Source organism: Puntigrus tetrazona, chromosome 7 (genome assembly GCF_018831695.1).
Source record: "Puntigrus tetrazona isolate hp1 chromosome 7, ASM1883169v1, whole genome shotgun sequence".
Classification (NCBI taxonomy): Eukaryota; Metazoa; Chordata; class Actinopteri; order Cypriniformes; family Cyprinidae; genus Puntigrus; species Puntigrus tetrazona.
Window position 1 is genome coordinate 15,195,576 of NC_056705.1, and position 24,147 is coordinate 15,219,722.

The window sequence follows — 24,147 nt, forward strand, 5'->3', positions numbered from 1 at the left end:
TCTGGTCTCTGATGAAAATAATCTCTGGGTGCTGATCCACCATCTAGTCTGGATACAAACTGAGAAACAGAATAAGAAAAAAAAACAAGACTAAAATTAGCATAGATTCAGGTCTTTTTACGATGTCACAAGTGCATTGTGTTTTATGAGGAGTGTTCCCGGTTCCAGCTGATCTAAGTAATGCAGTCTAAAAATCCTTTAACGGATTTGAATAATAAAAGTGTATTAGTGTGTTATGTGAAGGCTAGGTTAAAAAGATGTGTGTTTAATCTAGATTTAAACTGACAGAGTGTGTCTGCTTCCCGGACAGAGTTAGGGAGTTTGTTCCAGAGTTTAGGTGCTAGAAAAGGATCTGCCGCCCGCAGTCGATTTTGATATTCTAGGTATTATCAAATGGCCAGAGTGTATACAACCATTCACATACAAGTAAATCATAGTCAATATAATATAACCAGTGGTGTGAAGCTGCCCAGGCTCGGGTCTCGAAGTCTGATCATACGCTTCTGAAATTATCCAGGGTACTTTAGCCTTCATGCACGGACATCTTGAGACGTCATATTTAGTCCAATCCTTTGTTAGTGCGACTTCGAGATTTATATGTCGCTCCCAGAAATGTACAACTTGTAGCCAAGAAAATGCACAAAGAGCTATACAAGAAAATTCCACTATCAATTGTGCTCTTATTAACATCTACACTTTCCTCACTTATATAACAAAGAGGTGGGTGGATTCTGACTAACTGAAATTGGTCTGACTCATTGTTCATACTTTACTTTGTTTGTTTTGTTGTTTACTGGGGCCAGGCCTGACAACTTTTGAGTTTAACCTTGAGTGGGATTTTGCACAGCAGGTTTGTTTGTTTGGGCTTTGTTTTTCATGCTATCTATTTATATACAGAAATATAAAATACCTGTCAGGAATTTTACCTGACATCTGGACATGTCTGACATCATAACTGTTGCAGTGCTGCAAAAATATTGACCCTATATCACAATGCACAGTGAAAGAATTGAAAGCACAAACACAAATACACATATCACCATATGATCTGCCAATGTTCTCTTATGACACTCTGAGGTGGGTTTGAGTGCACAAGAAAATGAATGTGTGGTGTGAGAAAAGTTTCAGATGTATAAGTCTCAGTCTGCATGTGTCACAGTTGGTAGCCCTGCTAACATTTTCCTATTAAGGTTATGTTTGCAGGTTTCTATCCCTTCTTTACCGAACCTTCATCTGTTACATACCATACATTTTCTTTAAAATTATACCGGCAACAAAAAATGTTTAAGTATCTCTATCCAGGGTCTGAAAATCATTTGTCTAGAGCAGTGACAGATGGCACTGTGTGGCACTGTGGCTAAATGCGGTAGCAAAAAAACTCCCCTGTTTTTGGTTAAGTTAGTCAATCAGTGATCACTCAGCAGACTTGTGTGGTTATCTACATGCAAAATGTCCATCCTCAGCTAACCTGCAGGACTGAAGTAAAAATGAAAGATTACATGCCTGAAGATCAGAACTGCCCTCACTATATGTGCTTAAATATATTACACAAACTCTGCCCAGATTTTGTAGTCTGGAGAAGCTGACTTTACATTTACATTTAGCAGACACTTTTATCCAAAGTGACTTACAAATGAGGACAATGGAAGCAATTAAAATCAACAAAAAAAGAACGATGATATACAAGTCTCAGTTTAACAGTAGTACGCATAGCAAGGATTTCTTTAAATAATACAGACAGAATATAAAAAGAATAGAGCAAGCAAGTGATAGAGGCCTTAAACTTTAGTTTCCAAAAGTCAGAGCCAATCTACAAATTTAAGTTGACAGATTTCATAGAAAAAACACATCATAGGCTAATATATGATGGTCACTGACACTTGATTTTTAGCTTCAGACTAGTTTAAAAAAATTTTAAACGCTTTTAAGATCTTGCTGAGCTCATTTTACACCATACTGTTTATATTTGTCACACATCTCCTATCAACAAGGCACAAGTTTCCTTGTGCGACTTAGCAGTACAGTAAAGTATTCTAACGTTATATTTTAACATAAATCATTTATGCAATTAATCATTTTCATCTTCATCAGTTAAGATGAGGCTTCAGGTTTGTAAATGCAATGCTTTTAGGAGAAAAAAATAGAACAAGAACACACAATTAAAACTGGATATTGGTAAACAGGGTTACGAGAGGAACATGTTTCACCATTTCCTTTCAAATTAATTAAATACCTTTTTTTAACAATGCAGTCTCCTGTTTGTTTCTCTTTTGGCATCAGAAAAGGAAAAAAACATATAGACAGATAACAATAATTAAAACTAAAAAAAGAGTATTTAAGCGATTTTATTAACGTATTTACACAACTTCTTTTGTACTCAGCACAAGCAAGATGCACAAGGTCAATCGGATGTGGTAGAGAGGGGGAAGGGTGTGGAAACAGACAGGAAAAAGAGTTTTGGTGGTTTTCAAACAACTAGTATCAACATTACAGTATAACAAAAAAATTCATGTTAACATATATACATACATGTTGTCCATATAGGCACTGGAAAGGTTACAAAATGATCGTGAAAATATCAAAAATGCACACATGCAAAATTTAATGCACAGATATGTAATTAAAATGCTTTTTCTCACACTGGTGTATTTATTCTAAAAATAGGGGTTTCACATCAATGAATAAATGAATCATTTATTTACTTAATCAGAGATACATATATGATAAAGACCAAGGCTGCACAGCACATTTACGTTACGCATACTGTGCTTGCATGCAATTTAGAAAGGTGAAAAGTTCTTGTGGTTTCCTTTAAAAAAAAACATTTGAGTCATACATGATAATCTCTCATCTTGTTTCGTTCTTATAAAGCAGAAATCCATGTGAACGGCCTTGCAAAGTGCCTCAGTATAAACGTGAGAGACCTACATGAACACCTATCTTGATCTTTACAGTTGTGTAGACCAAGATGTTGTCATGTTGTGAACGGGGCACGTGAGCGTGCGTTTCCATCCGAGCTGTGACTGTTCATTGGCCATATTTTGCGTACAGATTCGACATCCATTTTTTTTCGAAATGTCTCCGTCGTGAAGTAGTACACCACAGGATCCAGCATCGCATTCAGGCAAGCTACCATGAGGCTATACCTGTAGGCTGTTAACAGCGTGCATGTACATTTTTTGAAATGCAGTATCAAGAGCATGATATGATACGGCAGAAAACAGAACAGAAAAATGGTTAAGTTTGTTATTATCATCCTTTTAATCCTTGCGCTGTCTATTAAGTCGCTGGTCTGGACAGCCGTGCTTTTACTTATAGCCTGGATAAGCCCCCACGAGCTCAGGATCATAATAAATAGTGGGATCCCAAACCCCATAATCAGAGTGGAAACAAGAGGAGCTTTTTCAGTTGCATAGTGAGGAAAACCACCAAAACATGCCATGTTATGCTCTCCGGGTTTTGTCTTCTTTGTGAAGTAGATAGGCAAGCTTGTTGCGATAGTGAGGATCCAGATTCCCAGACACACGCACCATGCTTTCTTGCGGCCTTCTCGGACAAGGGAAGACAGCGGGAAGCAGACTGCTATGCAACGGTCAAAGCTAATGCATGTAAGGAGGAAGATGCTGCTGTACATGTTGCTTAGCATTACGAGACCAGAAAGTTTACAGACTGTCAGATGCAGACCCCCCAATACACTGTGGAAATAGATCCGCACGGGAAGTGTACAAACCAGAAGGATGTCAGCAAAGGCCAGGTGAATCATGTACACGGTGGTGTGAGAACTGGATTTAGAGTTTCGGAAAAATACCACAAGTGCGGTCAGGTTAAGGGTTAGACCAAATATAAAGACCACTGAATACACACCAACAAAAATCTGATTTTGTTCTGGATGCAAACATGTCACATTCGGACATGTCATATTCATAAAACTTGACATAGGCCGAGCCGTTCTTAGGATTTATCTTCTTCACTAACCTTCAATGCCCTGCAACGACAGAGAAACAAATGGCTGTGTAATGATTGTTTACGCAACAATGTCATGCCTAACAATCTTTGCATCTAGAAGTCATCTTGGTCGTTGTTTTTTATGTACGCAAGAATGTAGCAGCTTATGTGCATAGGAAATACAGAGAAAAAACCTTTCCTCCTACTCATCATGTGAAACCAGTGAAGGGTTGAAATGTGTATTTTTAAAGGTCAAGTAACATGAACATGTCTCATAAAGGGTAAAATGTACATCTCTGATCTTGCCATTCCGGCACCAACATATTTGTCATCTTTGTTCCTAGATTCATGCGAGCTAAATATTCTGTAGCCATTATTCAGAGGTATTTTTTTCTTTGTCAGCTGACGCTAAATTACGCTTTTACAGTAGAACATTTGACGAAAATGTCAAAGCCACAATTCAGTAGCACTCTTACTTGGTTTATTTAAATATGTTTATATATTAATATATTCATGATACTTGCACACTAAATGAAAATTACTTTTATATATAGAAGTTGTTAAAAGTCATGATTGCCCCAAAACATACAATTTTTCATGTATACACATTAATGTAACTTCTAATCTTCTATTTTAAGATTAGCTAAAATTCATTTCTCGTTCTGATTCACACATTTTTACTGAATAGGTCTTACGTGAACAAATAGTTACACACAACTTAAAGCTGTCAACGTTGCCTTAAGAAATAAGTTAAAAAAAAAAAAAAAGTTGCGGATGCTATAATTGCGCTCACCGTTTGTGTTTTGTAGAAGAGAGTTCCTTCGTCTGGTACTGATTCCAATGAACCAATGCAGCACTGTGTTGCAGCATCTCTCCTCAACTTCACCTCAGGAAATGCATTTGTGGTGAGGGCAGAAACGGTCCGCTACTTGTTATTTCTGTCTTAGTTTTAGGTCCCCTTTTATGCTGCTTCAAACACTAGTGAATGAACATGAACATACGTACAGAAACAATTAAAAAACACACACCGAACTCCTCAGTAATAAGTCACAAAGATCATTACAAAAGTGCAATAAAGAAGCCAGGGGCCAGTTAAAGTGGAGTTTCACGAGTTTTATTTCAGCCGCTCTAACCATCTGCACCAGTTAGATCATTCCTAAACAGAGCATAGTCCTGCCTTGCATAAAAGTGGTCGAATGTGCTTTAAATCTTAACTCAAAATGACAAAATAACTGTTGAACGTAATATTTGTAGAACATTATTTTATTATATTTTGCAATGATAACGTGAATACATTCATAGAAGCATAACATTAAAAGAACTGGATATTGCTGGATATTTTACAACATAATATAAGAAAAAAAACACGTAACATATTTACATTTAAACATACAAAAAATTGCTAGTAAGATTGCCAGTAAGGTTGTCCTGACGCATTTTCGCAATCTGTTATTCAGTCTGTAAATAATGTTTTAATAGACAGCATAATAAGAGTCAGTGAAGTATGTTTGAAGTACTGTCCATTTCTTGTTTACTGTACATCCATCCCCACATTTGCTAAAGGTCACCAAATGGTAATAAAGATCGATACGTGTCGGGTAATAAATCTTGATCCTGTGTTATCCGTTCTGTTGGCATTTCAAGCTTATGCAACCTAAAGGAACAAACCATAATTTAGACTCGCTATCAGAAAATTGTATTGATACCATGCCGAAGCCAATATTACTAGACATTGCGAAAAAAATGCAGTAAATAAACGTTTTGAAGTTGTATCTAGTATCTAGAGTGCGTACCTCTTTGTGACTGCATGTACCACAGATGCAGCCAAAGAGCCCGTTGAGCACCTGGAATCCACAGAGCAGCAGTTCTAAACAAGCAGCCACCAGCAGAGCAGAAAACAGCCCAATGTTAAACTCCACTATATTTTCTGGCTCTGTGCAAGTGCTCCAAATCTCAGATTCTCCCAAATAGCTCGGAGTGCTGCAAAACAGTAAATAATAATAATAATAATAAATGACAACAACAAAAAAACATATGTCACATAACAAAACTGTACAACTCGACATACGCAGTTAATAGGGCCACAGAAAGTGTGAGAGAGAGAGACAGAGAGAGAGAGAGAGAGAGAGAGAGGGGGGGAACGCCACTTGACTCTCTTAGGCCCTTTGAAATACGATGATACCATTCATTTCCTTACCTGTTCATGAATGGTCTGATCCAGTCACCATTTTCAAGTCTGCAAACTGGTCCGTAAATCAGAGCAATCACTGATAAAGTGCCACTGTACAGAGCACCAGCCACACCAACTGCAGCAAAGATGACGGACAGGAACATCTAATGCACAAGGACAACACAGCCAGAATAGGTTTATGTCACTAAATGGAAAATGTAGAAGAGCGTATTTGATTATTTTTGGAATGACACGAGGGTGAGTAAAAGAGGATGGAAAGTTGCTATTTTTGGTGAACTATAAATATTCCTTTTTTAAATAAAGTGGACACACCTGCTGAAGCACTTAGGCAGTACTTAAAGTATAGACAAATGATAAAACAATATAACAAATATATAATAATAAATAACAGATTAATTTGACAAATCAGTGACCCTAAAAGAACTCACCCCACAGCGGTTTCCACAACAGCCTTGTCTCCCAGTGCTATGAATGTGGATTGCAGGGATCAACACCTAGAAGGAAAAAGCAAAATCTGTATCAGATGTAGCCTACAATGAATCCTGTCTGTTTTGGATATTTCAGTGAATAGTGCCAATGAAAATGAAAAAGAGGAGAATTTCCTCACCAAGATGCCTCCTCCAACAACACCTCCCATTAATTTGATCTCATCCGTAAGACGGTAGAGTCCCTCTGCTGCTTCTTTAGCATAAGTGGTTTGTAAATCAGGGAAGAAAAGAAAAATGTTGCAGATGATGGAAAGCAGTGCCAGTGGATAAAGACTGATACCTATACATTTGGAGCACTTTCCTGTACACATGATGTAAATATTTTAATTAAATCTGAGAAATATTAAGCAGATTTTAAGCACGTAAGCCTTTCTTCTCGAGTGCTAAAGTGAGGAGAGGATGGATTATAAATACTGTATTTAACAGGACTAACACACCTACCTGTCCTCAGCTACTGATATCACATTTTTATGGCTTATTGGCAGCCATAAAAATGGTGACTGTACTTTGAAGGACCAATCTATCAAAAACATTATGTATTTATTTATTTACTGAGTGAAGAAACATACTAAATGAAAAAAAGAGAAAAAGAGAAATTTTAGAAAAGAGAAATTGGACATTATTATGCTTCTGTTATTGCTAGCTAATTATACATATACTTCACCAGTTGCGGTGGTGGTAATATAATCTGTTAATCGAAGTCATATGATATTTATTATAACCTGGCATCTACCTTTGAGGCCAGATATCAATGAATGTTATCGGTTGTTTGAGGTGTGGCCTGTGTGTGGCTCTTTACTGAACTCTGAATCATTTTTGGCACTTAAATTCAGATCTCACATGATCTCTTATCAAAAATCTATAAACCATCAGCGGAAACTCTGAGTTCATAGTAGTACATCACATATTTGCATATTTTATTCTGTGTAATTACAGCAAATGTCAAAGCGGTTAGATAATGGATCAAGGTACAGATATACTGGGCCCTATGATTTTTTAGAAAAGCAGACAGAATCACAGAATCCAGTCAAAGAAATTTCGTTCACTTTAGCCTGTTACGCACAATGCCAAGAATTTCTCAAATTTTCATGAATAAAACGAAGGTTGGTCAAAACACTTCTAAATGCAATGTGGAGTAGTGTCTGTGAATATTAAGCCTCAAAGACTTTAAATATAAACTTTAAACTATCTTTTGAAGTTTAAGTTTAAAAGTTTAAAATAAAATTGTGGGTGAACTTGAATACATTGTGAAGGAAATATATTACTACTTACAACAAAATTACTATTAAAACTAATAAAAGGATAATCATATTTTTTATTGTTTTGGGGTTGTTTTAAATTTTAATTTGGATAATATATACATACTGATATCTCCATAAAGTGTTTTTTTAATTTAATAATTAGAGACGCTTTTGATTATTTAGATTTAATTAACCCATTATTATGAATCCAGAAAAGTTTAGATGGAAAACACAGAACTTATACAATAAAAAGAGTTTTATAAATGTCATTCGTTTCCTAAATATTTGAATGTGAAAAAAAAATGAACTTAGAAAAAATAAAATGTTGTACAACAGTATCTCAGCGAGTCACCGCTTTGTGTAGCAATGTTTAAAGCAGTTTATATCTATTACTTTAAATATCACCTGAATAAGAATTCATTTCTTAAGCTGATGTTGCAGGTCCTAAGAAAGGACTGGGCTGAGGATGTGAACAAAAACACTTGCACACACACACACATAGTAAAATGCTGCAATTCATATTTATATTGACACAAAATAATTACAAAGCATATATTGTTGACAGGCTACAGCAAACAGCTTTAGTGAGAATCAATGATTTCACATTTCGTATTAAGCCTACACAAAAAAATTAAGACTGCACACTTAAAAAGTCCATATATAACTTTTATATAATTTCATTCTTAACCTCATTTCCCACTGACATCATTCTTATCTTCCACAGCCTGTTGTCACGTCATCTAAAAACAAGATTAAGTCTAAAAATAACTCAAGAAAGTGTGTAATTGCCTTGGGCAGTCAATACTGGGAAACTGACAATCTAATATTGAAGTATAAAGCCATGTTAAACATTGATAAATAGAGCAATCTCGTTTTACACTAACAGCAGGTGTACTGTGGCTTGAGACAGCACTGAGGTGCTATTTTAAACTGCCTGCGTCACACTGGTGTTATAAACTATTGCGTTCCTTGTTGTCAATGTTTTATTATTGCTCTATAACTTCAGGATTACGTCAATGACATGATTTTCTATGCACTCTGAATAATGGCCCGTGCCCGGGAATGATCACATCGGCGATCTGCAGCGCCATCTGTCGGTTGCTCTCCTGTATTCGAGGATTCTCGCTCAATTCCTTCCATGAATCTTCATCATGGCAACGTTCAAACAAGTCCCCAGCAACAAGGACCGTCCCCTCCGATGTCCCCTTTACCAGGACACTGACATCTCTACCCATGTGGCCAGGCGTGGGAATGACGGACACCTTGTTGGATGAAACGGGATAAAGAGGATTACTTGATTGTACTACTTTAGAATACGCAGAGCTTTTGCTAGTCTGACAGCTTACATAATCGTCAATAGGGTACGGCTGTCCCTCAGCCAGCTGGTTTGGCAGATATCGATCCCCCACGTTTATGTCGCATCCCACGATTATTTTGGCGTTTGGAAACAAGCCCAAGTTTCCCACGTGGTCCGAGTGACCATGGGTTCCGACTACAGTAGCAACATTATCTGGTGTCAGACCTTTCTCCTTAAGTTTTGCGAGCAGAAAATCTCGGTCCCAAGGTCCCCCGGTGTCCACTAGAATAGTTTGTGGTCCGGTAATTAAAGAAATAGTACCATCAGCTCTAAACGCTCCGTCTGGTTCAGCTATGCAGTAGCCCTCTTTTAACACCGAGACGCAGTATGGCTCGCCTGAAATGTCGGAATTAATGCCAGATTCACTTTTTCTTACTGAGCGATGCGTGTCCATTTCAGCCTGTGTGACTGGGATCATTTGAGCTCAAAGAAACAAAAGGTTTACCACATCTACAAATTTATATGAAACGTCACTGAGGACAATCCTTTTGCTGACAGAAGGAAAAAAGTAATATACATACTACTACTAATAATAATAATAATAGCTAAGTCCTTTGGGCCACCACTGCCTTTAATCGCAAATCGAAGGAACCTAAATTAGAGTTTCTGTGGAAAAAAAGGGGGAAGAATTAAAGTGACGTACGGCATCACGTGATTTGATTTGACGTTTGCATCATGGCGGAAGCAGTTGTAGAAACATCATTCATGGATCCTTTCAAAGATATTCTGGTTAATTATTTAATGCCAGAAAAATGTTATGACGAGTTCTTTTTACAGTTCAATCTTTTGCACGGTAGGTTTATATTTTCTTAGTTTAGCAGTAACGTTATGAATAAGTGGGCGGCATTTTAAAGCTTATTTGCGTTTATTCGTACAACGATTCAATGACAAAGTGGACTTTTCTCTTGTAAAACATCGGCATGACTATAATTTTTGCAGCTTTGATGGTAACGGCATTATTCGCTTTTCGTTGACTTCAGAGGGGATGTACTTATCAATTAATCTTTAGTTATGCTCATCTATGATACAAATATGTTTCGTAGCAATTAAGTGGTTCCCTGAGCTGTGGATGTGTTTTAGTTTGTTTTATTTGTATTAAACCTCGTCAGCTTTTCTACTTCTCGCTTGTTGGAGGAGGCGGAACCATATGCATGTCAGTTTCTTACTGGATACCTTTAGTATGTCCTCGGCAATCATCGGGGGTTTCCGTAAAGGCTGTCCAAACTTCCGATTCTTTGGGTTTTAGTTAACATATGTTAAAAGTTACCTGTATTATAATTTACAATCATAATGTCTTTTTAAAATGTATTTGCTGTGTAACATTCATTAAAAAATACGTGCCTAAACTTTCTCATGCACTTAAGTGCCCTATTGAAGCTTGACTTTGTGATTCTCTTTAGTGGATTGTCTGAAGATTGTAATCAGCAAAGGCCTGGGCATTGGGATCATTCTTGGTTCTGTATTAGGTATGAAAACATCTTCATATTTAGAACACACACACACACAAAATCTAAATATTCTCTTCTAATGTAGATTCTCTTCATAGTAAAACTACCTCAGATTCTAAAGCTGATTGGTGCCAGAAGTGCTGAGGGACTGAGTTTTAACTCTGTGCTGCTGGAGCTGTTTGCTATCACGGGCACCATGGCCTACAGTATTGCAAACAGCTTTCCTTTCAGGTAAATCAGTGACACTCTTTCCTAATTATGCTGATCAGGTAAGCGTTTGACTATACGATCGCTATGCATTTATAAATACCAAACAACAAAGGGGGGGGAATGGTTAATAAACACACAAGGATATGTTTTACCACAATTATTTTTGACAGTTCCTGGGGTGAGGCTCTCTTCCTCATGTTTCAAACTGTGACCATTGGTTTTCTCATACAGCACTATGGAGGAAACACCATCAAAGGTACGTTTAAAAACAAACAAACAAAAAAATGTGCTGCTTTCGTGGATTTTAAATGTCGGTTTATGATGTTGCTTTTGACTGTGCTGTTATTATTTGCAGGTTTGGGGTATCTGGCAGTCTACTTTGGTCTGTTGGCAGTCCTACTCTCTCCCATGACACCCATATCTGTTGTTACTACAATGCAAGCCTCTAATATGCCAGCCATCATCTTTGGACGGGTAAACTGGTCAAAAAACAACAGCGTTCAACGGCTGACCCAGAAGAGATACATATTTCATGTAATGTGTCCAATGTGTCTCTTCAGTTAATTCAGGCTGGTACCAACTACAGAAATGGCCACACTGGACAGCTCTCAGCTATTTCAGTGTTTCTGCTGTTTGCAGGCTCCTTAGCACGCATATTCACTACAGTGCAGGTAAAACCACTATAATAACATGCCATGCAGTACGTTGATGGACTGAAGTTTTTTATGCTTACCAAGACTGCATTTGATTAAAGATTTGTTAATATTGTAAAATATTATTATGAATTAAAATGACGTTTTTTCTGTTTTCGTAGTCACTATTTAAGTCTTCGTTGTCTTGTGATCCGTCAGAAATCATTCTAATATCCTTATATGATGCCCAAGTAACATTTCTTAACATTACCATTCTGCTTAATATTACTTTTAAAAGATTGTTTGATTAGTAGAAAGCAAAAAACAACAGCATTTATTTGAATTTTATTTTTTGGAACAGTAAGTCATTTGATAAATTGAATGTCTCCTTGCTGAAAAAAAAGAAACTTATGACCCGATACTTGATGTTAGTGAAAACTAGTCTTCTTTGGATTGTATATTTATTTTAAAACAGGTCTACACAGTTCCGTTAATAAATGCCTATTTTAATGTGTCCTCTGTCCAGGAAACAGGAGATTCTCTCATGGCTGTCACCTACATCATCTCTTCTTTCTGCAATGGTGTGATCGCAGCTCAAGTCCTCTACTACTGGAACAGCAGCCCTGGCCTCAGGAAGAAGACTGAGTAGATCCAAACAACAAGCTAATTCATGTAGACAAAGTGCAATGGACAGCTGATTGGGGAATTGGATGCATTCTTGTGAAATTAAGTTCTGTCCCTTGGTCACTTGTTAAAAGAATTCATTGTTAGCATATCACTACTTACAGACAGGTACAAATACTGTATAATGCACACATTGACGTATTCCAGGTGCCCTGAAGTGGACCAAAAAGCCGTTATGGTCAGGGGTCCTTCCATAATTTTAGAAATTCTTCCCCTTTTTTATGGTAGTGGGCTATTTCATTGGATCATTTTTTTAGCTCAGGGAAGAGATTAGTGTCCATAGCATTCTGAAATCAAACATATTAAAGCTTGTGTAGTATTACTAACATACTGTTAAACTGCTCACTTTGCCCTGGCTCACTGAATATTCACAAAAATCTATATAGCCATTTTTAATTCAACAAATCTATGAATGACCAAAAATACTGTAAAAGTGCACACATACAAAATATGGGTCATCATATGCTAAAGGCAGCCTTCTCAGAACGTGTTTTTTTGGTTTTGGTGTTGACAAATCCAACCATATGGACACATTATTGCAAAGTCTTCCAGAATCTAGAAATGCCCATGTTGCTAGAAAAGACATTCTGTTGTATTTGACAAAATCTTTTTTTTTTTTTTTTTTTTTTTTTTTTCTTCAAAAATCTTGGTCATACAGTAGTAAATGTAGCCATTCCAACTAATGGGAACTTGGTAAAATAAGAGAAATTCTCATCAAAGCACTTTTTTGTTGTTGATGATGATAGTTATTCACCCATCAAATCAAGGTTTAATCTGTCTGCAGGTAAAAGGAAATTTTATTTGAATGATGGAAATTGCATATTTGCACACATTTGAGAATTTATTTTCCTTTTTTTTGCTTGTGAGCATCTGTTGTTCATTGTTAGTTTATTTCATGTATGCAATATTGCAAGTGGCTGTGATTAAGATTTTTCCATATGTGAAGTTGTAATTTTGACCATTGAGTAAAGCATTTCCGTCAGATAAATTGTAGTATTCATTGTGTAAAAGGCTTTAAAAAAGACAAACAGTTGTTGGTAAAACATTTAATAAACTTTTTCTTTTATTTGAAGTTGTGTTTTTCATCAATCCATTATGGATGATTCAAATTGATAAACTGTGATTCATACTTGTACCACCAGAGAGAGGCAAAGAGTTGATTAAAAAATACAAACGCAATCAGTTTTCTCCACTGGAACCCTTTACCCTACTAGCTATATCATTAATTACTTGTGTCTAATTCAGTCTTTAAGTCTCCATCTGTCATCACTTTTTAATGAGATGTTCAGCATAAGTCAAGACCAATACTTGGAAAGATACTGACAATACTGGTTCTATTTCAGAAACTATATTCAGTTGCTAACTCAAGTCATCTGGCATCAATTTAGCCTGAAATTCGAATAAAATGAATGTTTTATTTGACTACGATTACTTGGATTTTTTTTCTTTCTTTCTTTCTTTTTTGCAAAAATTTGTAAAAATGAAGCACATCCAGGCAGATGTGGCTTTAATTCTCTAAAGGCTGTTGATATTTAATTGTGCTGTTTCAAAAAGCACAGAATATCCAGACCAGTGCACTGTATTCTTGTATACGGTTATAGTATATGCCAGTTTCAGTGCTTCAGTGCTACCTAACTGCAGTTACATGTATATATATATATATATATATACTTCATACATGACCATTATTTCTTTTAATGTCTTTTATACTCTGCGCTCCATTGTAAATGGTAGCACTGAGTCTCCTGCAGGTCTGGCAGGGTTGTTCTGTCTTCTAGACGTACAGAGGGAAGACAATCAAGAATGTGAGAGCAGGCAAACATAAACAGAGTTTAAAAAGTGGTGCTGGAACAATGGTGCACTCAGACAGGACGCCTGAATGCAAATGGCAGAAAGATAAGCCAGGAATCTAATGAAAGCATTTATCTAAATATCAAAAGCAGTTAAAGGAAGAGCAAATAATTTCTCTAATCTAGGATCAAATTATAGAGTTTTAACACCTCGTTATTCTTGCACAAATCCTTGAAATGGTTTATAAAATGATAGAATAAATAGTGCATCTATAGTCTAAATACATACAACCTATTTACAAGCATACATTTAATTTCAAATGACATCTTTGATTAACTAAAAGTAACATAATAACATAATAACTCTTGTCCCAAAAAAGGTGTTTTTGTGCTTTGATGATTGATGATGTATGACACGAAATGTGTGAGAAACAAAATGATGAAACCATACACTGTTATAAATCATTTTAAATAAAGCAAAATTCAAAAATCATCATTTAATTCCTGAAAATATCTTTTATAAAAAAGGTAAATCAGTTAGCCACAAAAAAAATGATAAATGAGATAGTTCAGTGCCATAAAGTTGGCTAGTAATAAATATTTACTGTTTCTGGTAATTGTTTAATTAAAAAAATTAAATAGGCATAAAAGTGAAGCATGATAGATTAATTCCTCCGTAAGCTCCTCTGAAGACATATTCTCTTCATGATTTTATTTTTTTGGTCGTGTTCATAATGTAGGCTTGCTCATGTTTATATAAATGCTTAGTATTTAGCTTGCAAACTCCACTTAAACTTACAGACTCAGCTCGACACCAGAAATATGTTTGTTTTCATGTATATAGGTAGTGTTATTCCCGTAGATACTGCAAAAAGCAGAAAGCATCCGATCTGATGGCTCTCTTCTAACTCCACCCCCAGCTGCAACCGGCTATTCTTGCTGATCAGCAGGGCTAGGCAAAGTTCATGTCAACACACCTACTGTCAATGCTCATCAGATCCCTTTTCATCAAATAGATGTTTAGACAGTGAACACGTTTTGTTTTTGATAATCACTGTTAAAGACACCTAAAGATGCCCGTCAATAGCATTTAAGTGCAAATGTTTGGGGTCAGTACTTTTTTTAATGTTAATACTTGTATTCAGCAATGATGCTTTGAATTGATCAAAAGTGACAAAACTATGTTACAAAAAAAATCTATTTAAAAAATTGTTGTTCTTTTAAACTTTCTATTCCTTAAAGATCCTTAAATATCTCCCACAAATAATAAATGTTTCTTGAATATCAAATCAGCACAAGATTTTTAAATGAACATTTGTTTTGCCATTACTAATATTATTTTTAATATTATTATTTAATATATTAAAATAACAGTATTTTTATTTGTAATAATATTTTGCAATATTACCTCTTTGTAAATGAATTAACACAACATTACGTATATTAGCATAACATTTTTATGTCAATCAAGAGTGGGATAAGGAAAGGTTAGATCGTAAGAGATTGGACAAGTTTTTTTGGTTTTTTGTTTTTTTATTTTACAGTTAAATGGATGTCTATAACGCTGGATTACGCCGCTTTTTTCCCTCAGGTCTTTTTGGAAGCCCTCAGAGTTTGGCTTCTGGCCTTACCTCACATGCTGTTTAATGTTAATGTAAATGACAACTGAAATATTTTACGTGACTCAACAAAAAATGTTTAGGCAGTGGGGTAACAAGTCATTTCAAGTTATGTGTCTTATTTCAGCGTATGCCTGTAAACACCGCGTGTTAACTTTGCTTGCATACAATCACAGGTGATGGATTTATCTTTTTTGGAAATAGCAATCCTGAGTATCTTGTTTCACTCTGCCTCTGTTTCACCCCACCTTGCTCTCCCTCGATTTGCTGCAAGACCAGTCTTGCCCGGGGTGTGGTGCACTCATTAGTGTTACCTGTCAATCACTCTTTCATTGCTGCGCAAATGCTTCCTCTATTTACCACATTAACCTGACAGAAACGTACACGTGCTCCATCAAAGCCTGCCATGGCTGCTCAGAACGGTGGGCTTTGACCTCTGGGGTCTCTGCACGTTCTATTTTTATCGGTTGCATCAATTTATCCCCTCTACACTGTAATAAAAATGTTCTGTAGTTTGCAGAGAAAACAAATCTGCCAGAATAATGTTTAAAATGTAAACAAACTGTACACTATTAACAGTGATAACCACTATAAATTGGTACAGATTAAGAGAGGTGAAGAATCAAAGTTCATCACAAGTAGACTTTCCACGAGCGGAAGTAAATACTATAATAAATGGTAACACCAAAAAAATGCAATAAATATTGATTGAACAAAAGGATCTCACAATATACCCTAATATACAAACCTGATAACAAAATTAATCAGAAGCAGTTATTTAAAATACCAACAAATGTGGAGTGTCCTCCAATTCTGGAATTTTTTCCCCATTTAAATAATAACATTGCTTGGGTACAGTTAACAGTATGTAAGACCAGATCCATTACAGTTTTATTTTATATAGTAAGGGAACTTACTGTTAACCAATTTAAATGTTTTTGTTACTGCAGCATTTGGTCTTTCAATCACACTGTTAAAAGTTTTTAATAGGTTCGCTGAGACTACTTTGAAGTAATAACTCACTACTCAACTTCCTCTTCGGCTTTTTAAATTTCATTACGACAAATAAAACAAAAAAACAAATGGGGTTGTTACAGTTGTCTTTTTACTGTGGATATTCCCAGCTATGAGCTAAGCAGACAGGTAGACTACTGCTTTGGCCTTATGCCAGTCTTTTGATGTAGATATGTTTTGTTGACAAGCCGGAATTCAAGTGTTTCATTTTACGTCCTTTTGAATAAAAAAAAAAGCAAAAACGTATGAGGTGCACACACCTACTCCAACTTAGAATAGCATCCAAATCTTGATTTTACAAGATAGGTCAAGATACAGGATGTTGATAGATTTGGCAGAAACGTCTCGCCTTTGGTGTGCAGATTTGTTGCTTTACCTTGTTTCGCTCTCTTGTCTTTTACTTTTTTGTACTGTTTGTCTGTGTACACAAAACAACATATGTATACACAAACTGGCTTTTCTGTTTAAACTGTTTCATATTATTAGCCTGCGAAATGACTTTTGACATGGTAGACATAACATAGACTGTTATCGGATGAGTCTGGCCACCCTCCTGTTGTTGCGTGACAGGCAGCGCTCGTGTAGGCTGACTCACACACATGCGTGTATCCAGCCCCGGTGGCATTTCAACCAACCGTAGCGGCTGAGTTAAAAAAAAAGGAAGAAAAATTTACGCCCACTCACTCACCTGTGCATACACAACGTCTAAAGAAAGACTGACAAGTCATCATACAAGAGAGTGATGAAACGTGTTCTGATGTGGGCCTGTGGACAGATTGAAAATAAAATACAAGCATGTAGTCTGCTTGAAAAAATAGCTCACTCAAAAAATTAAAATGATCACATTATTTACTCACCCTCATGTCAATCAAGCTGTTGTTTTTTCCCGTGAAACAGGAATGAAAGCAAAAACTGAAGAATAACCATAATGGTCATAAACAATACACACTGACAACAATTCAACACGAGAGTGAGACAAAAAGTGTCTTTTAACATTTAAACTGACACCGGACAAAAATGTAACTGGTGTGAAAACATAGGCATACTCTATATATAGGTCTACATTGTATTGCCTTTGCATAATTAAACATTTAAATAAATAAATACAACTTTACAGTAAGTTTATCAATTCATAACCATCAGGTTTCTTTATATAATCAGTTTTTATTTCACCTGTTGAGAAGTGAAGGCTGTGCGTATGTGCGTGCAGGAGGGGAGCGGCTCCCTCGGAATGCATGTAAATATTACGCACCCCCCAGTTTCCACAGCAACCGTTAATCTCGTTTCCGGGTTTATGACGATATAGCTGTCAACTGATTCAAGCTAGTTTTATATAATAAAAATAAATAAATAAATAAATAACAAACAAGACTTAGCAAATTACTAAGCTAAAACGTTCCAAAGATGTCGTGCTTATTCAGACAATTCCTTGACATCGAATTTTGGCTTTAATCTTGCAAACTGGCAACCCAACAATTTACCACGGTAACAGTTTGTTGAAGCCTCAGTGGTCGTTGCTAAGTGATTGTATGTTTCCCAGCGGAGCATCCAGCACCCCACCCTTCTCAACACCCACAGCCGCCCTCTAACCCCCCAAAAACAGTCCCAAGAAGTCGTCTGACGATACGCCAAACGACGTGGGCTTCATTTTCTTCCTTAAATCGTTGTTTTTTATGATAATGGATAATGATTTACTTCATCTAACTTGGAAATACGCCTTAACTGTTTTCAGGGTAAATGTAAAGGTACACGCTCTTCCCCTCCCTTCGCCCTCCGATTAGCCGCAGCGAGCTCTTACATTTTCATGAGAATGACATTAGGAGGTGAGGGGGTTAAACCCGAGGAGAAAACGGGGAGAAACGACGGCAACGCTAATTTTCCGCACAGCGGGGAGCGAGAAAAGAGAACAAAGTGGTCCAAGGGAGCCTCTCCGGATTCAGTGGCTTACTACGTACACCTGCGAGCTCAAAAGCAACGGACAATGTGCCTCCGAAACGGCCAATTACGACCGAGACAACAACCAGTTTCAGAGAGAGAGAGAGCGCGAGTTATTCTGAGGTGGACAGTGAAAGTAGATGATTTCGCACTTAAGTCGTTCCTTTCTAGCCGTTTTCCTCATATTTAATCCTCTCCTCAAACTTTTGTTCGACACAAACCTTGCTATAATTAAAAAAGGTTTTTCAATGCGGTAAATTTTAAAAGGTGCACTCAGCATTTTTAACAAATCTAAATTAAACGGCTTAATGTTTATATCTATATAATAAATTACTGAAATCTTCATGAACACATGAAGTTAATAAATGTGAGGTAGGCAACTAAGGATTTAAGGATTACTGGCCAGATGATGCATTTCACAATTAGGTTTTTTTAAAGTTGTTTTTTTTTTTTTCCACATGAAGCAGGTCCCCTCTCCAAAGCCACCAGTGACAAATCATTTTTAGTTATCAGACACTTTCACTCATACTAAATGGACCATAGCTGACTGCAAACAGTAAATTCCTTTGTTCGCCATTGGGACTGGTAACTACTCTTGTTGTGTGATGATCACCCAAAGAAAGACTGACAATGGGTAGGCCTACATAGTTCTAGTAGCAAGCAGCTCGGAAGTTACAAAAACCACACTTCAATTTACAACGTGTATTAAAGAGAGAGTCAACTTCAGGCAAGATGTTGTGTTGTATTGTCATTTATTCTGTAAAAATGGCCCTTATAAGAGCCAGAAAACAAAAAAAAAACAATATACACTGTACAAAAAAGGTATTTACAACCAAAATTAAAACCATTTTTAAAATTTAACAGCAAGCTGCACACTCACTTCAATGGCAATGTAAACTTTTTTCATTGTGCTTAAATCACCATTTAAATTAACCAAAACATTAGTAACTAACTGACCAAGCTTTGTGGCAACAATGAGTCAGACTGACTTGCATCTGACAATGCCTACACACAGTTTGAGTTCAAAACAAGTCTCAAGACCTTGACATAACTTTGCATTTTGTTGACAAAAAGGACCAGGTCACTGTGGGGAAGGAGGAAAAAAAAAAAAAAAAAAAAAACTCTGCCCAAAAAGAACATTTCAGTCAAGTTCACTGAACTCACTGGTCAACCATACTGTAATGGCAAAAGCAAACTTAATGCTGTGGTACAATGAGAAAGACCAGGTGATCAGGTCTATAACCTCCTAGTCTAACGAAGTGCATTGACTGATAGCAAAGATCAGTGCATTCGAGTTTGACCCATAAGAGGGAAATGCTGGAATAGATAAAAAGACATTTAGCAACCTGTAAAGATGCCTGAAATCGACCAATTTACAGGAGTGCAATTTCCTTAGACTACACAAAAAAAAAAAAAAAAAAAAAAAAAAAAAAGTTAGGTTCACAAACATGCACACTGGTATGGTACCTATGAATTTACAGCGGTTATTTAAAAAGTAGGAAAACAAAGCGGATAGTGACAAGTTACTTTTCCCCCCTCCTCTCCATAACAATTTGGGTAACAGTTTCAAGGACTTCTAATTAGATGAGGCAATGTCACAGCCGATCTATGCTGTCACTTCAAGAAAGCCCTGAGATTGTCCAAAAACACTGGATATCAATACCCAGATTTAAAGAGACACTTAGGTCAACTTCACCCATCACATTGTTATTGCATGTGCTGAGCTAGTTTGGGCAAAGAAATTAAAAATGCACTCAAGGTCACCACTGTTAAAATCATTATTACCTGACCTGTTTTTTGGAGTTCCCAAAATGCGGCACTGCTTGTAGACCAATTAACTTGTGGATCATGATTGCCCACTGCTGCATGAACAATGCATGTTCTAAACATTGCACAGAGCACAAAAAGCTAAAAAAGTCTTAGCAACAAAGAGGATGGCTGTGCTAGAATACAGAATAGAGAAATGAGCTGACAACCTTAAAGTGACAGGAATTTACACCTGGTCAAGACATGATAGCTGCAAAGACAGGAAACAAGACTGAAAAGGCTAAATTCTCTATACACGTTCAACAGACATCTTCAGATCATTCAAAGCAAGGAGGTAGTAAACAATCAGAAGTGTTCGATAATCCATACAGTCTATGTGTGGCACTACGGTCCCAATAAGGGTCCAGCTAATAGGAGTTCAGGGATCATTCCCTAAACTTCAGATATGAGTGAGGGGAACAGTTCCACCAAGATAGTGCTGTTGGACACCAGGGTAGGCCCTCTGGTTTGCCGTATCGCTGGTATCGCCACCTGGAATGTACATGCTAATCATGTCCCTCAGGTCCCCTTGGAAAGCCCCACGGTGGTGGTTTGGTACTCCAGTAGGTGAATGGGACAGAGGTTCCGGTTTAACCATAGACATCACTGGACTGGGCTGCTGAGGGCTGCTACTATATGACATTTGGCTGTAGACAGAAAAAAAAAAAAAAAAGACAAAAATCATCAGGAGATGAGACAGCAGCAGCAGCATGGAGAATTTGTATCGTTCCACACATAAAACGCCTCTGCATTTGTTCCCAGTAATGCTGACAAGCAAATAACAGGTCTATACAGGTTAAGCCAGCTTAGCTGTGGTGACTCCAAGAAAAATTTATAGGCAAATAGTAAACAAGTGTAAATACATGATTAAAGTTAATACATAAACAGCTCACGAATAGCCTAAATGCGCGTTTATAACGATATAAAATGTGTAGCGAACAGGCGCACGGTTTTGGGGAGTTGAGCCCATTCAGCACAAAAACCTTAAGTCTGGGGGTTGGGGGCAAACTTTCTTTAGCTAAACAAGCACTTTTACAATTCTAGAATTTCCATTATGTTTGATGAAGCAAATTTAAAATTTTACTATTGTAAAATAGCACTCGTTACGCATAATAAAATGCAAACCGGTTACTCGCATTTTTGTGCGCGTTCGCCCCGTACACACGCATTTTGTCAAGACGCAGTAAACTTAACTAAATTAATAAGTCTATAAACAATAACAAACCTGTAAGAGCTGGCGCCGTTCATGTAGGTCTGTGCCGGCGGGTACTGGAGAGCTGACAGGTCGTATCGGTGCAGTTGTTGCGGGTATCCGAGTGCTTCACCCTGCATTCCCATATAACCAGCGGTGTGACCCCAGCCATAGCCGTCCATCCTCGGGCTCCCGCCTTGTCCCTGTGCCACGGCTGATGCCAACAGGTTGCCGGCCGCGAGAGGGTATTTACCGATGGGGTTGTCCTTCTTCATGAGGGCTTTGGTCTTGCGCCGAGGTTTGTATTTGTAGTCGGGGTATTCCTTCATGTGCACTGCCCGCAACCGTTTGGCCTCGTCGATGAACGGCCGCTTCTCGGTGTCCGTTAAAAGTTTCCACTCCGCCCCGAGACGTTTGCTTATCTCCGAGTTGTGCATTTTGGGGTTCTCCTGTGCCATTTTCCTCCGCTGACCCCGGGACCACACCATAAACGCATTCATGGGGCGCTTCACTTTGTCCATGGGGTCCCCGCCGGGTGGACAAGAGGTTTTTGATGCGTGGTGCGCACTTCCAACCCCGCTGACCGGAGGAGACATCCCTGGACTGGTCTGGTGGGGATGAGGTTGACCCGCGGTCTTCAGTTCGTGCTCCATCATGCTGTACATCATGCCACCGCACACCGTGAGTTTCAATCGCGCAGTGCGTAAAGCAGCCAATTAAAAGTGTCCAAGCGAACCTAATCAAGTCAAACAAATCCGGCGCAGGTGAAGTCTCTTTACAGCCGGGATTGTCTGGCCAAATCAAACGCGGCGGTGAAAAAAGAACTGAACGATGAATCAAAACACTCGGTACAAGTTTTAAAAACAAAATAAAGCAAAAAGGCGCGAAAAGCGTTTCAATCACAGCTGTTTGCCTGGCTAAACTCAGTTCAACTCTATCCACAAGCCACTTGTTGAGCCGCAATAGTTTGCCGTCCACGTTGAACCAATTGTATAATTCTATTCCTCGTCTGACCAATCAGCGCTCAACCCAAGCCTTTGCTCATTTGCATAACAATTGCAGGGGTGTGGTGTTTTACGCAGCAGATCACTTGTTACAAGAGGTAAGCGGCACGCAAAGAACGAAATCGAGGCTTATTTTGCTGTTTAAAGACAGTAATTATCTCTTACTAGTAACTGTTACATATTTTAGAAGATTATGCTCACGGAGCATTTTAGTGCACTTTAAAATTACCCAGTTTTTAAAAGAAGCACACGCAAATTCGTTACTTTGGACCTGCTTTCTCTGAGTCACTTTCTATGACTTAATCAGTTTCACTTTACACCTTTACTCTTTCTGTGTCTCCCATTGTTAGTTCTTAACCCTGTCACCCTGGGGTCATGGGAAAAAGACTGACCTGAGAAACTGTGAGCGAAACCTAGCAGCGCAAAACAAAAAAGTTAAACTTGTATATTTTTTTTAACTATCAGTAGCAATACGATATAATAAAATAAAAAAAAAAATAGTCATTACATACAGTGTACATTGTTGTTGTTTTTAAATCGTGTGAGCTTTGCATGTTTTCTCTGTAAATTTACGCACCTTTTTTATGGTACACGCAATATATAATTAGATACTTGTTTTCAAGTCTTCAAACAGCAATGTGCTCTTACTGCCTTTTGATGGCAATTTATGACATGTGACTTTCTATAGGTGTGGGATTTTCAGTGTTTGTAATTGCTTGAGAAAAGGTGTGGGTGCAAAGCTTTACGTTGTTTCTTTCTCTCTTTTTTTTTGTAGACACAGGTGTGAGTGCTTGTGAGTTTGCAGGTGCTTTGTGAACCATGTGAGCGGCCTCTGTTCGTGACTGACAGTTACGCCTTTATGCCAATCAAACCACAAATTGTGGGGCTTCATTCTTATACAGCCATATCCAAAAAAAAACATTTTGGCCAAACAGAAAACCTCTTATGGAGAGTGTCCAGCTCGTTCTGCCATCCGCTTTCTTTGTCCCACTTGGTTAGCGAGAGCACTGAGACAGCTCAGAGGGTTTCTCGGAAATGTTAAGTGTGGCCCCTGCTCACAAACACGGGTCGTTCAAAGCCCTCGTGTTTGCATACACATGTGCTTCACATGCCTCTCTATGACTATTGTATTGCTTTTTAAAACCAGTGTTTTCATGGGTTTGAATATGTATGTCCAAAACAAGTTACAACACAGTTGTTTTTCCAAAGCGCACACAAAAGATAACCACCCATTCAGCTGGGCTCTAAGCTGCTCAAACACGGCTACCTGAATCAACCTGCAAGAGAGAATCAACACGAATTCTCTGACAGAACTAAATAAATACTGCGTCTAGACTGCTTTTCGCTAATTTGTTCTTCCTTTGAGTTTTTCTGATACATTTCCTACCTGAACTGTACATTTTAAAATGAAGCTATCTGTAGTTTTCTAATAAGCGACTATTTTTAATGACTACAATTCTCATAGTATTTATGAATGCAGTGTATGAATTGTGAATTGAATTACAGTTAATTAATTACATATTGGTTACATAAACTGTAACACAAATTTTTAATCATTTCTAAAATACAAATTATACATTAAAGTTTTTAA

The 24,147-nt window shown here is 37.4% G+C and overlaps 5 protein-coding genes across 5 annotated transcripts; 1 reads left to right on the forward strand and 4 right to left on the reverse strand.

Moving 5' to 3' along the window:
- Nucleotides 1-2,329: 2,329 nt before the first annotated feature.
- LOC122348084 (lysophosphatidic acid receptor 6) lies at nucleotides 2,330-4,921 on the reverse strand. Its single transcript, XM_043243349.1, has 2 exons — nucleotides 4,739-4,921; nucleotides 2,330-3,985 (listed from the first exon to the last, which is right to left on the reverse strand). Exon 2 carries the CDS (start codon nucleotides 3,935-3,937, stop codon nucleotides 2,975-2,977), a length of 963 nt encoding a protein of 320 aa, XP_043099284.1. The 5' UTR covers nucleotides 3,938-3,985; nucleotides 4,739-4,921; the 3' UTR covers nucleotides 2,330-2,974.
- A 122-nt stretch (nucleotides 4,922-5,043) lies between these two features.
- On the reverse strand, nucleotides 5,044-7,027 carry tm4sf21b (transmembrane 4 L six family member 21b). The gene is made up of 5 exons (XM_043243350.1): nucleotides 6,744-7,027; nucleotides 6,565-6,630; nucleotides 6,143-6,279; nucleotides 5,739-5,925; nucleotides 5,044-5,599 (listed from the first exon to the last, which is right to left on the reverse strand). The coding sequence occupies exons 1-5, from the start codon at nucleotides 6,933-6,935 to the stop codon at nucleotides 5,591-5,593; spliced, it is 591 nt and encodes a 196-aa protein (XP_043099285.1). The 5' UTR covers nucleotides 6,936-7,027; the 3' UTR covers nucleotides 5,044-5,590.
- A 1,335-nt stretch (nucleotides 7,028-8,362) lies between these two features.
- Nucleotides 8,363-9,644, reverse strand: mblac1 (metallo-beta-lactamase domain containing 1). Its single transcript, XM_043245209.1, has 2 exons — nucleotides 9,212-9,644; nucleotides 8,363-9,127 (listed from the first exon to the last, which is right to left on the reverse strand). The coding sequence occupies exons 1-2, from the start codon at nucleotides 9,638-9,640 to the stop codon at nucleotides 8,879-8,881; spliced, it is 678 nt and encodes a 225-aa protein (XP_043101144.1). The 5' UTR covers nucleotides 9,641-9,644; the 3' UTR covers nucleotides 8,363-8,878.
- Nucleotides 9,645-9,863: 219 nt separating this feature from the next.
- Nucleotides 9,864-13,268, forward strand: mpdu1b (mannose-P-dolichol utilization defect 1b). The gene is made up of 7 exons (XM_043245208.1): nucleotides 9,864-10,015; nucleotides 10,623-10,688; nucleotides 10,769-10,901; nucleotides 11,051-11,136; nucleotides 11,236-11,354; nucleotides 11,441-11,551; nucleotides 12,039-13,268. The coding sequence occupies exons 1-7, from the start codon at nucleotides 9,898-9,900 to the stop codon at nucleotides 12,159-12,161; spliced, it is 756 nt and encodes a 251-aa protein (XP_043101143.1). The 5' UTR covers nucleotides 9,864-9,897; the 3' UTR covers nucleotides 12,162-13,268.
- Nucleotides 13,269-19,299: 6,031 nt separating this feature from the next.
- sox19b (SRY-box transcription factor 19b) lies at nucleotides 19,300-22,510 on the reverse strand. Its single transcript, XM_043245207.1, has 2 exons — nucleotides 21,586-22,510; nucleotides 19,300-21,007 (listed from the first exon to the last, which is right to left on the reverse strand). The coding sequence occupies exons 1-2, from the start codon at nucleotides 22,218-22,220 to the stop codon at nucleotides 20,761-20,763; spliced, it is 882 nt and encodes a 293-aa protein (XP_043101142.1). The 5' UTR covers nucleotides 22,221-22,510; the 3' UTR covers nucleotides 19,300-20,760.
- Nucleotides 22,511-24,147: the final 1,637 nt, after the last annotated feature.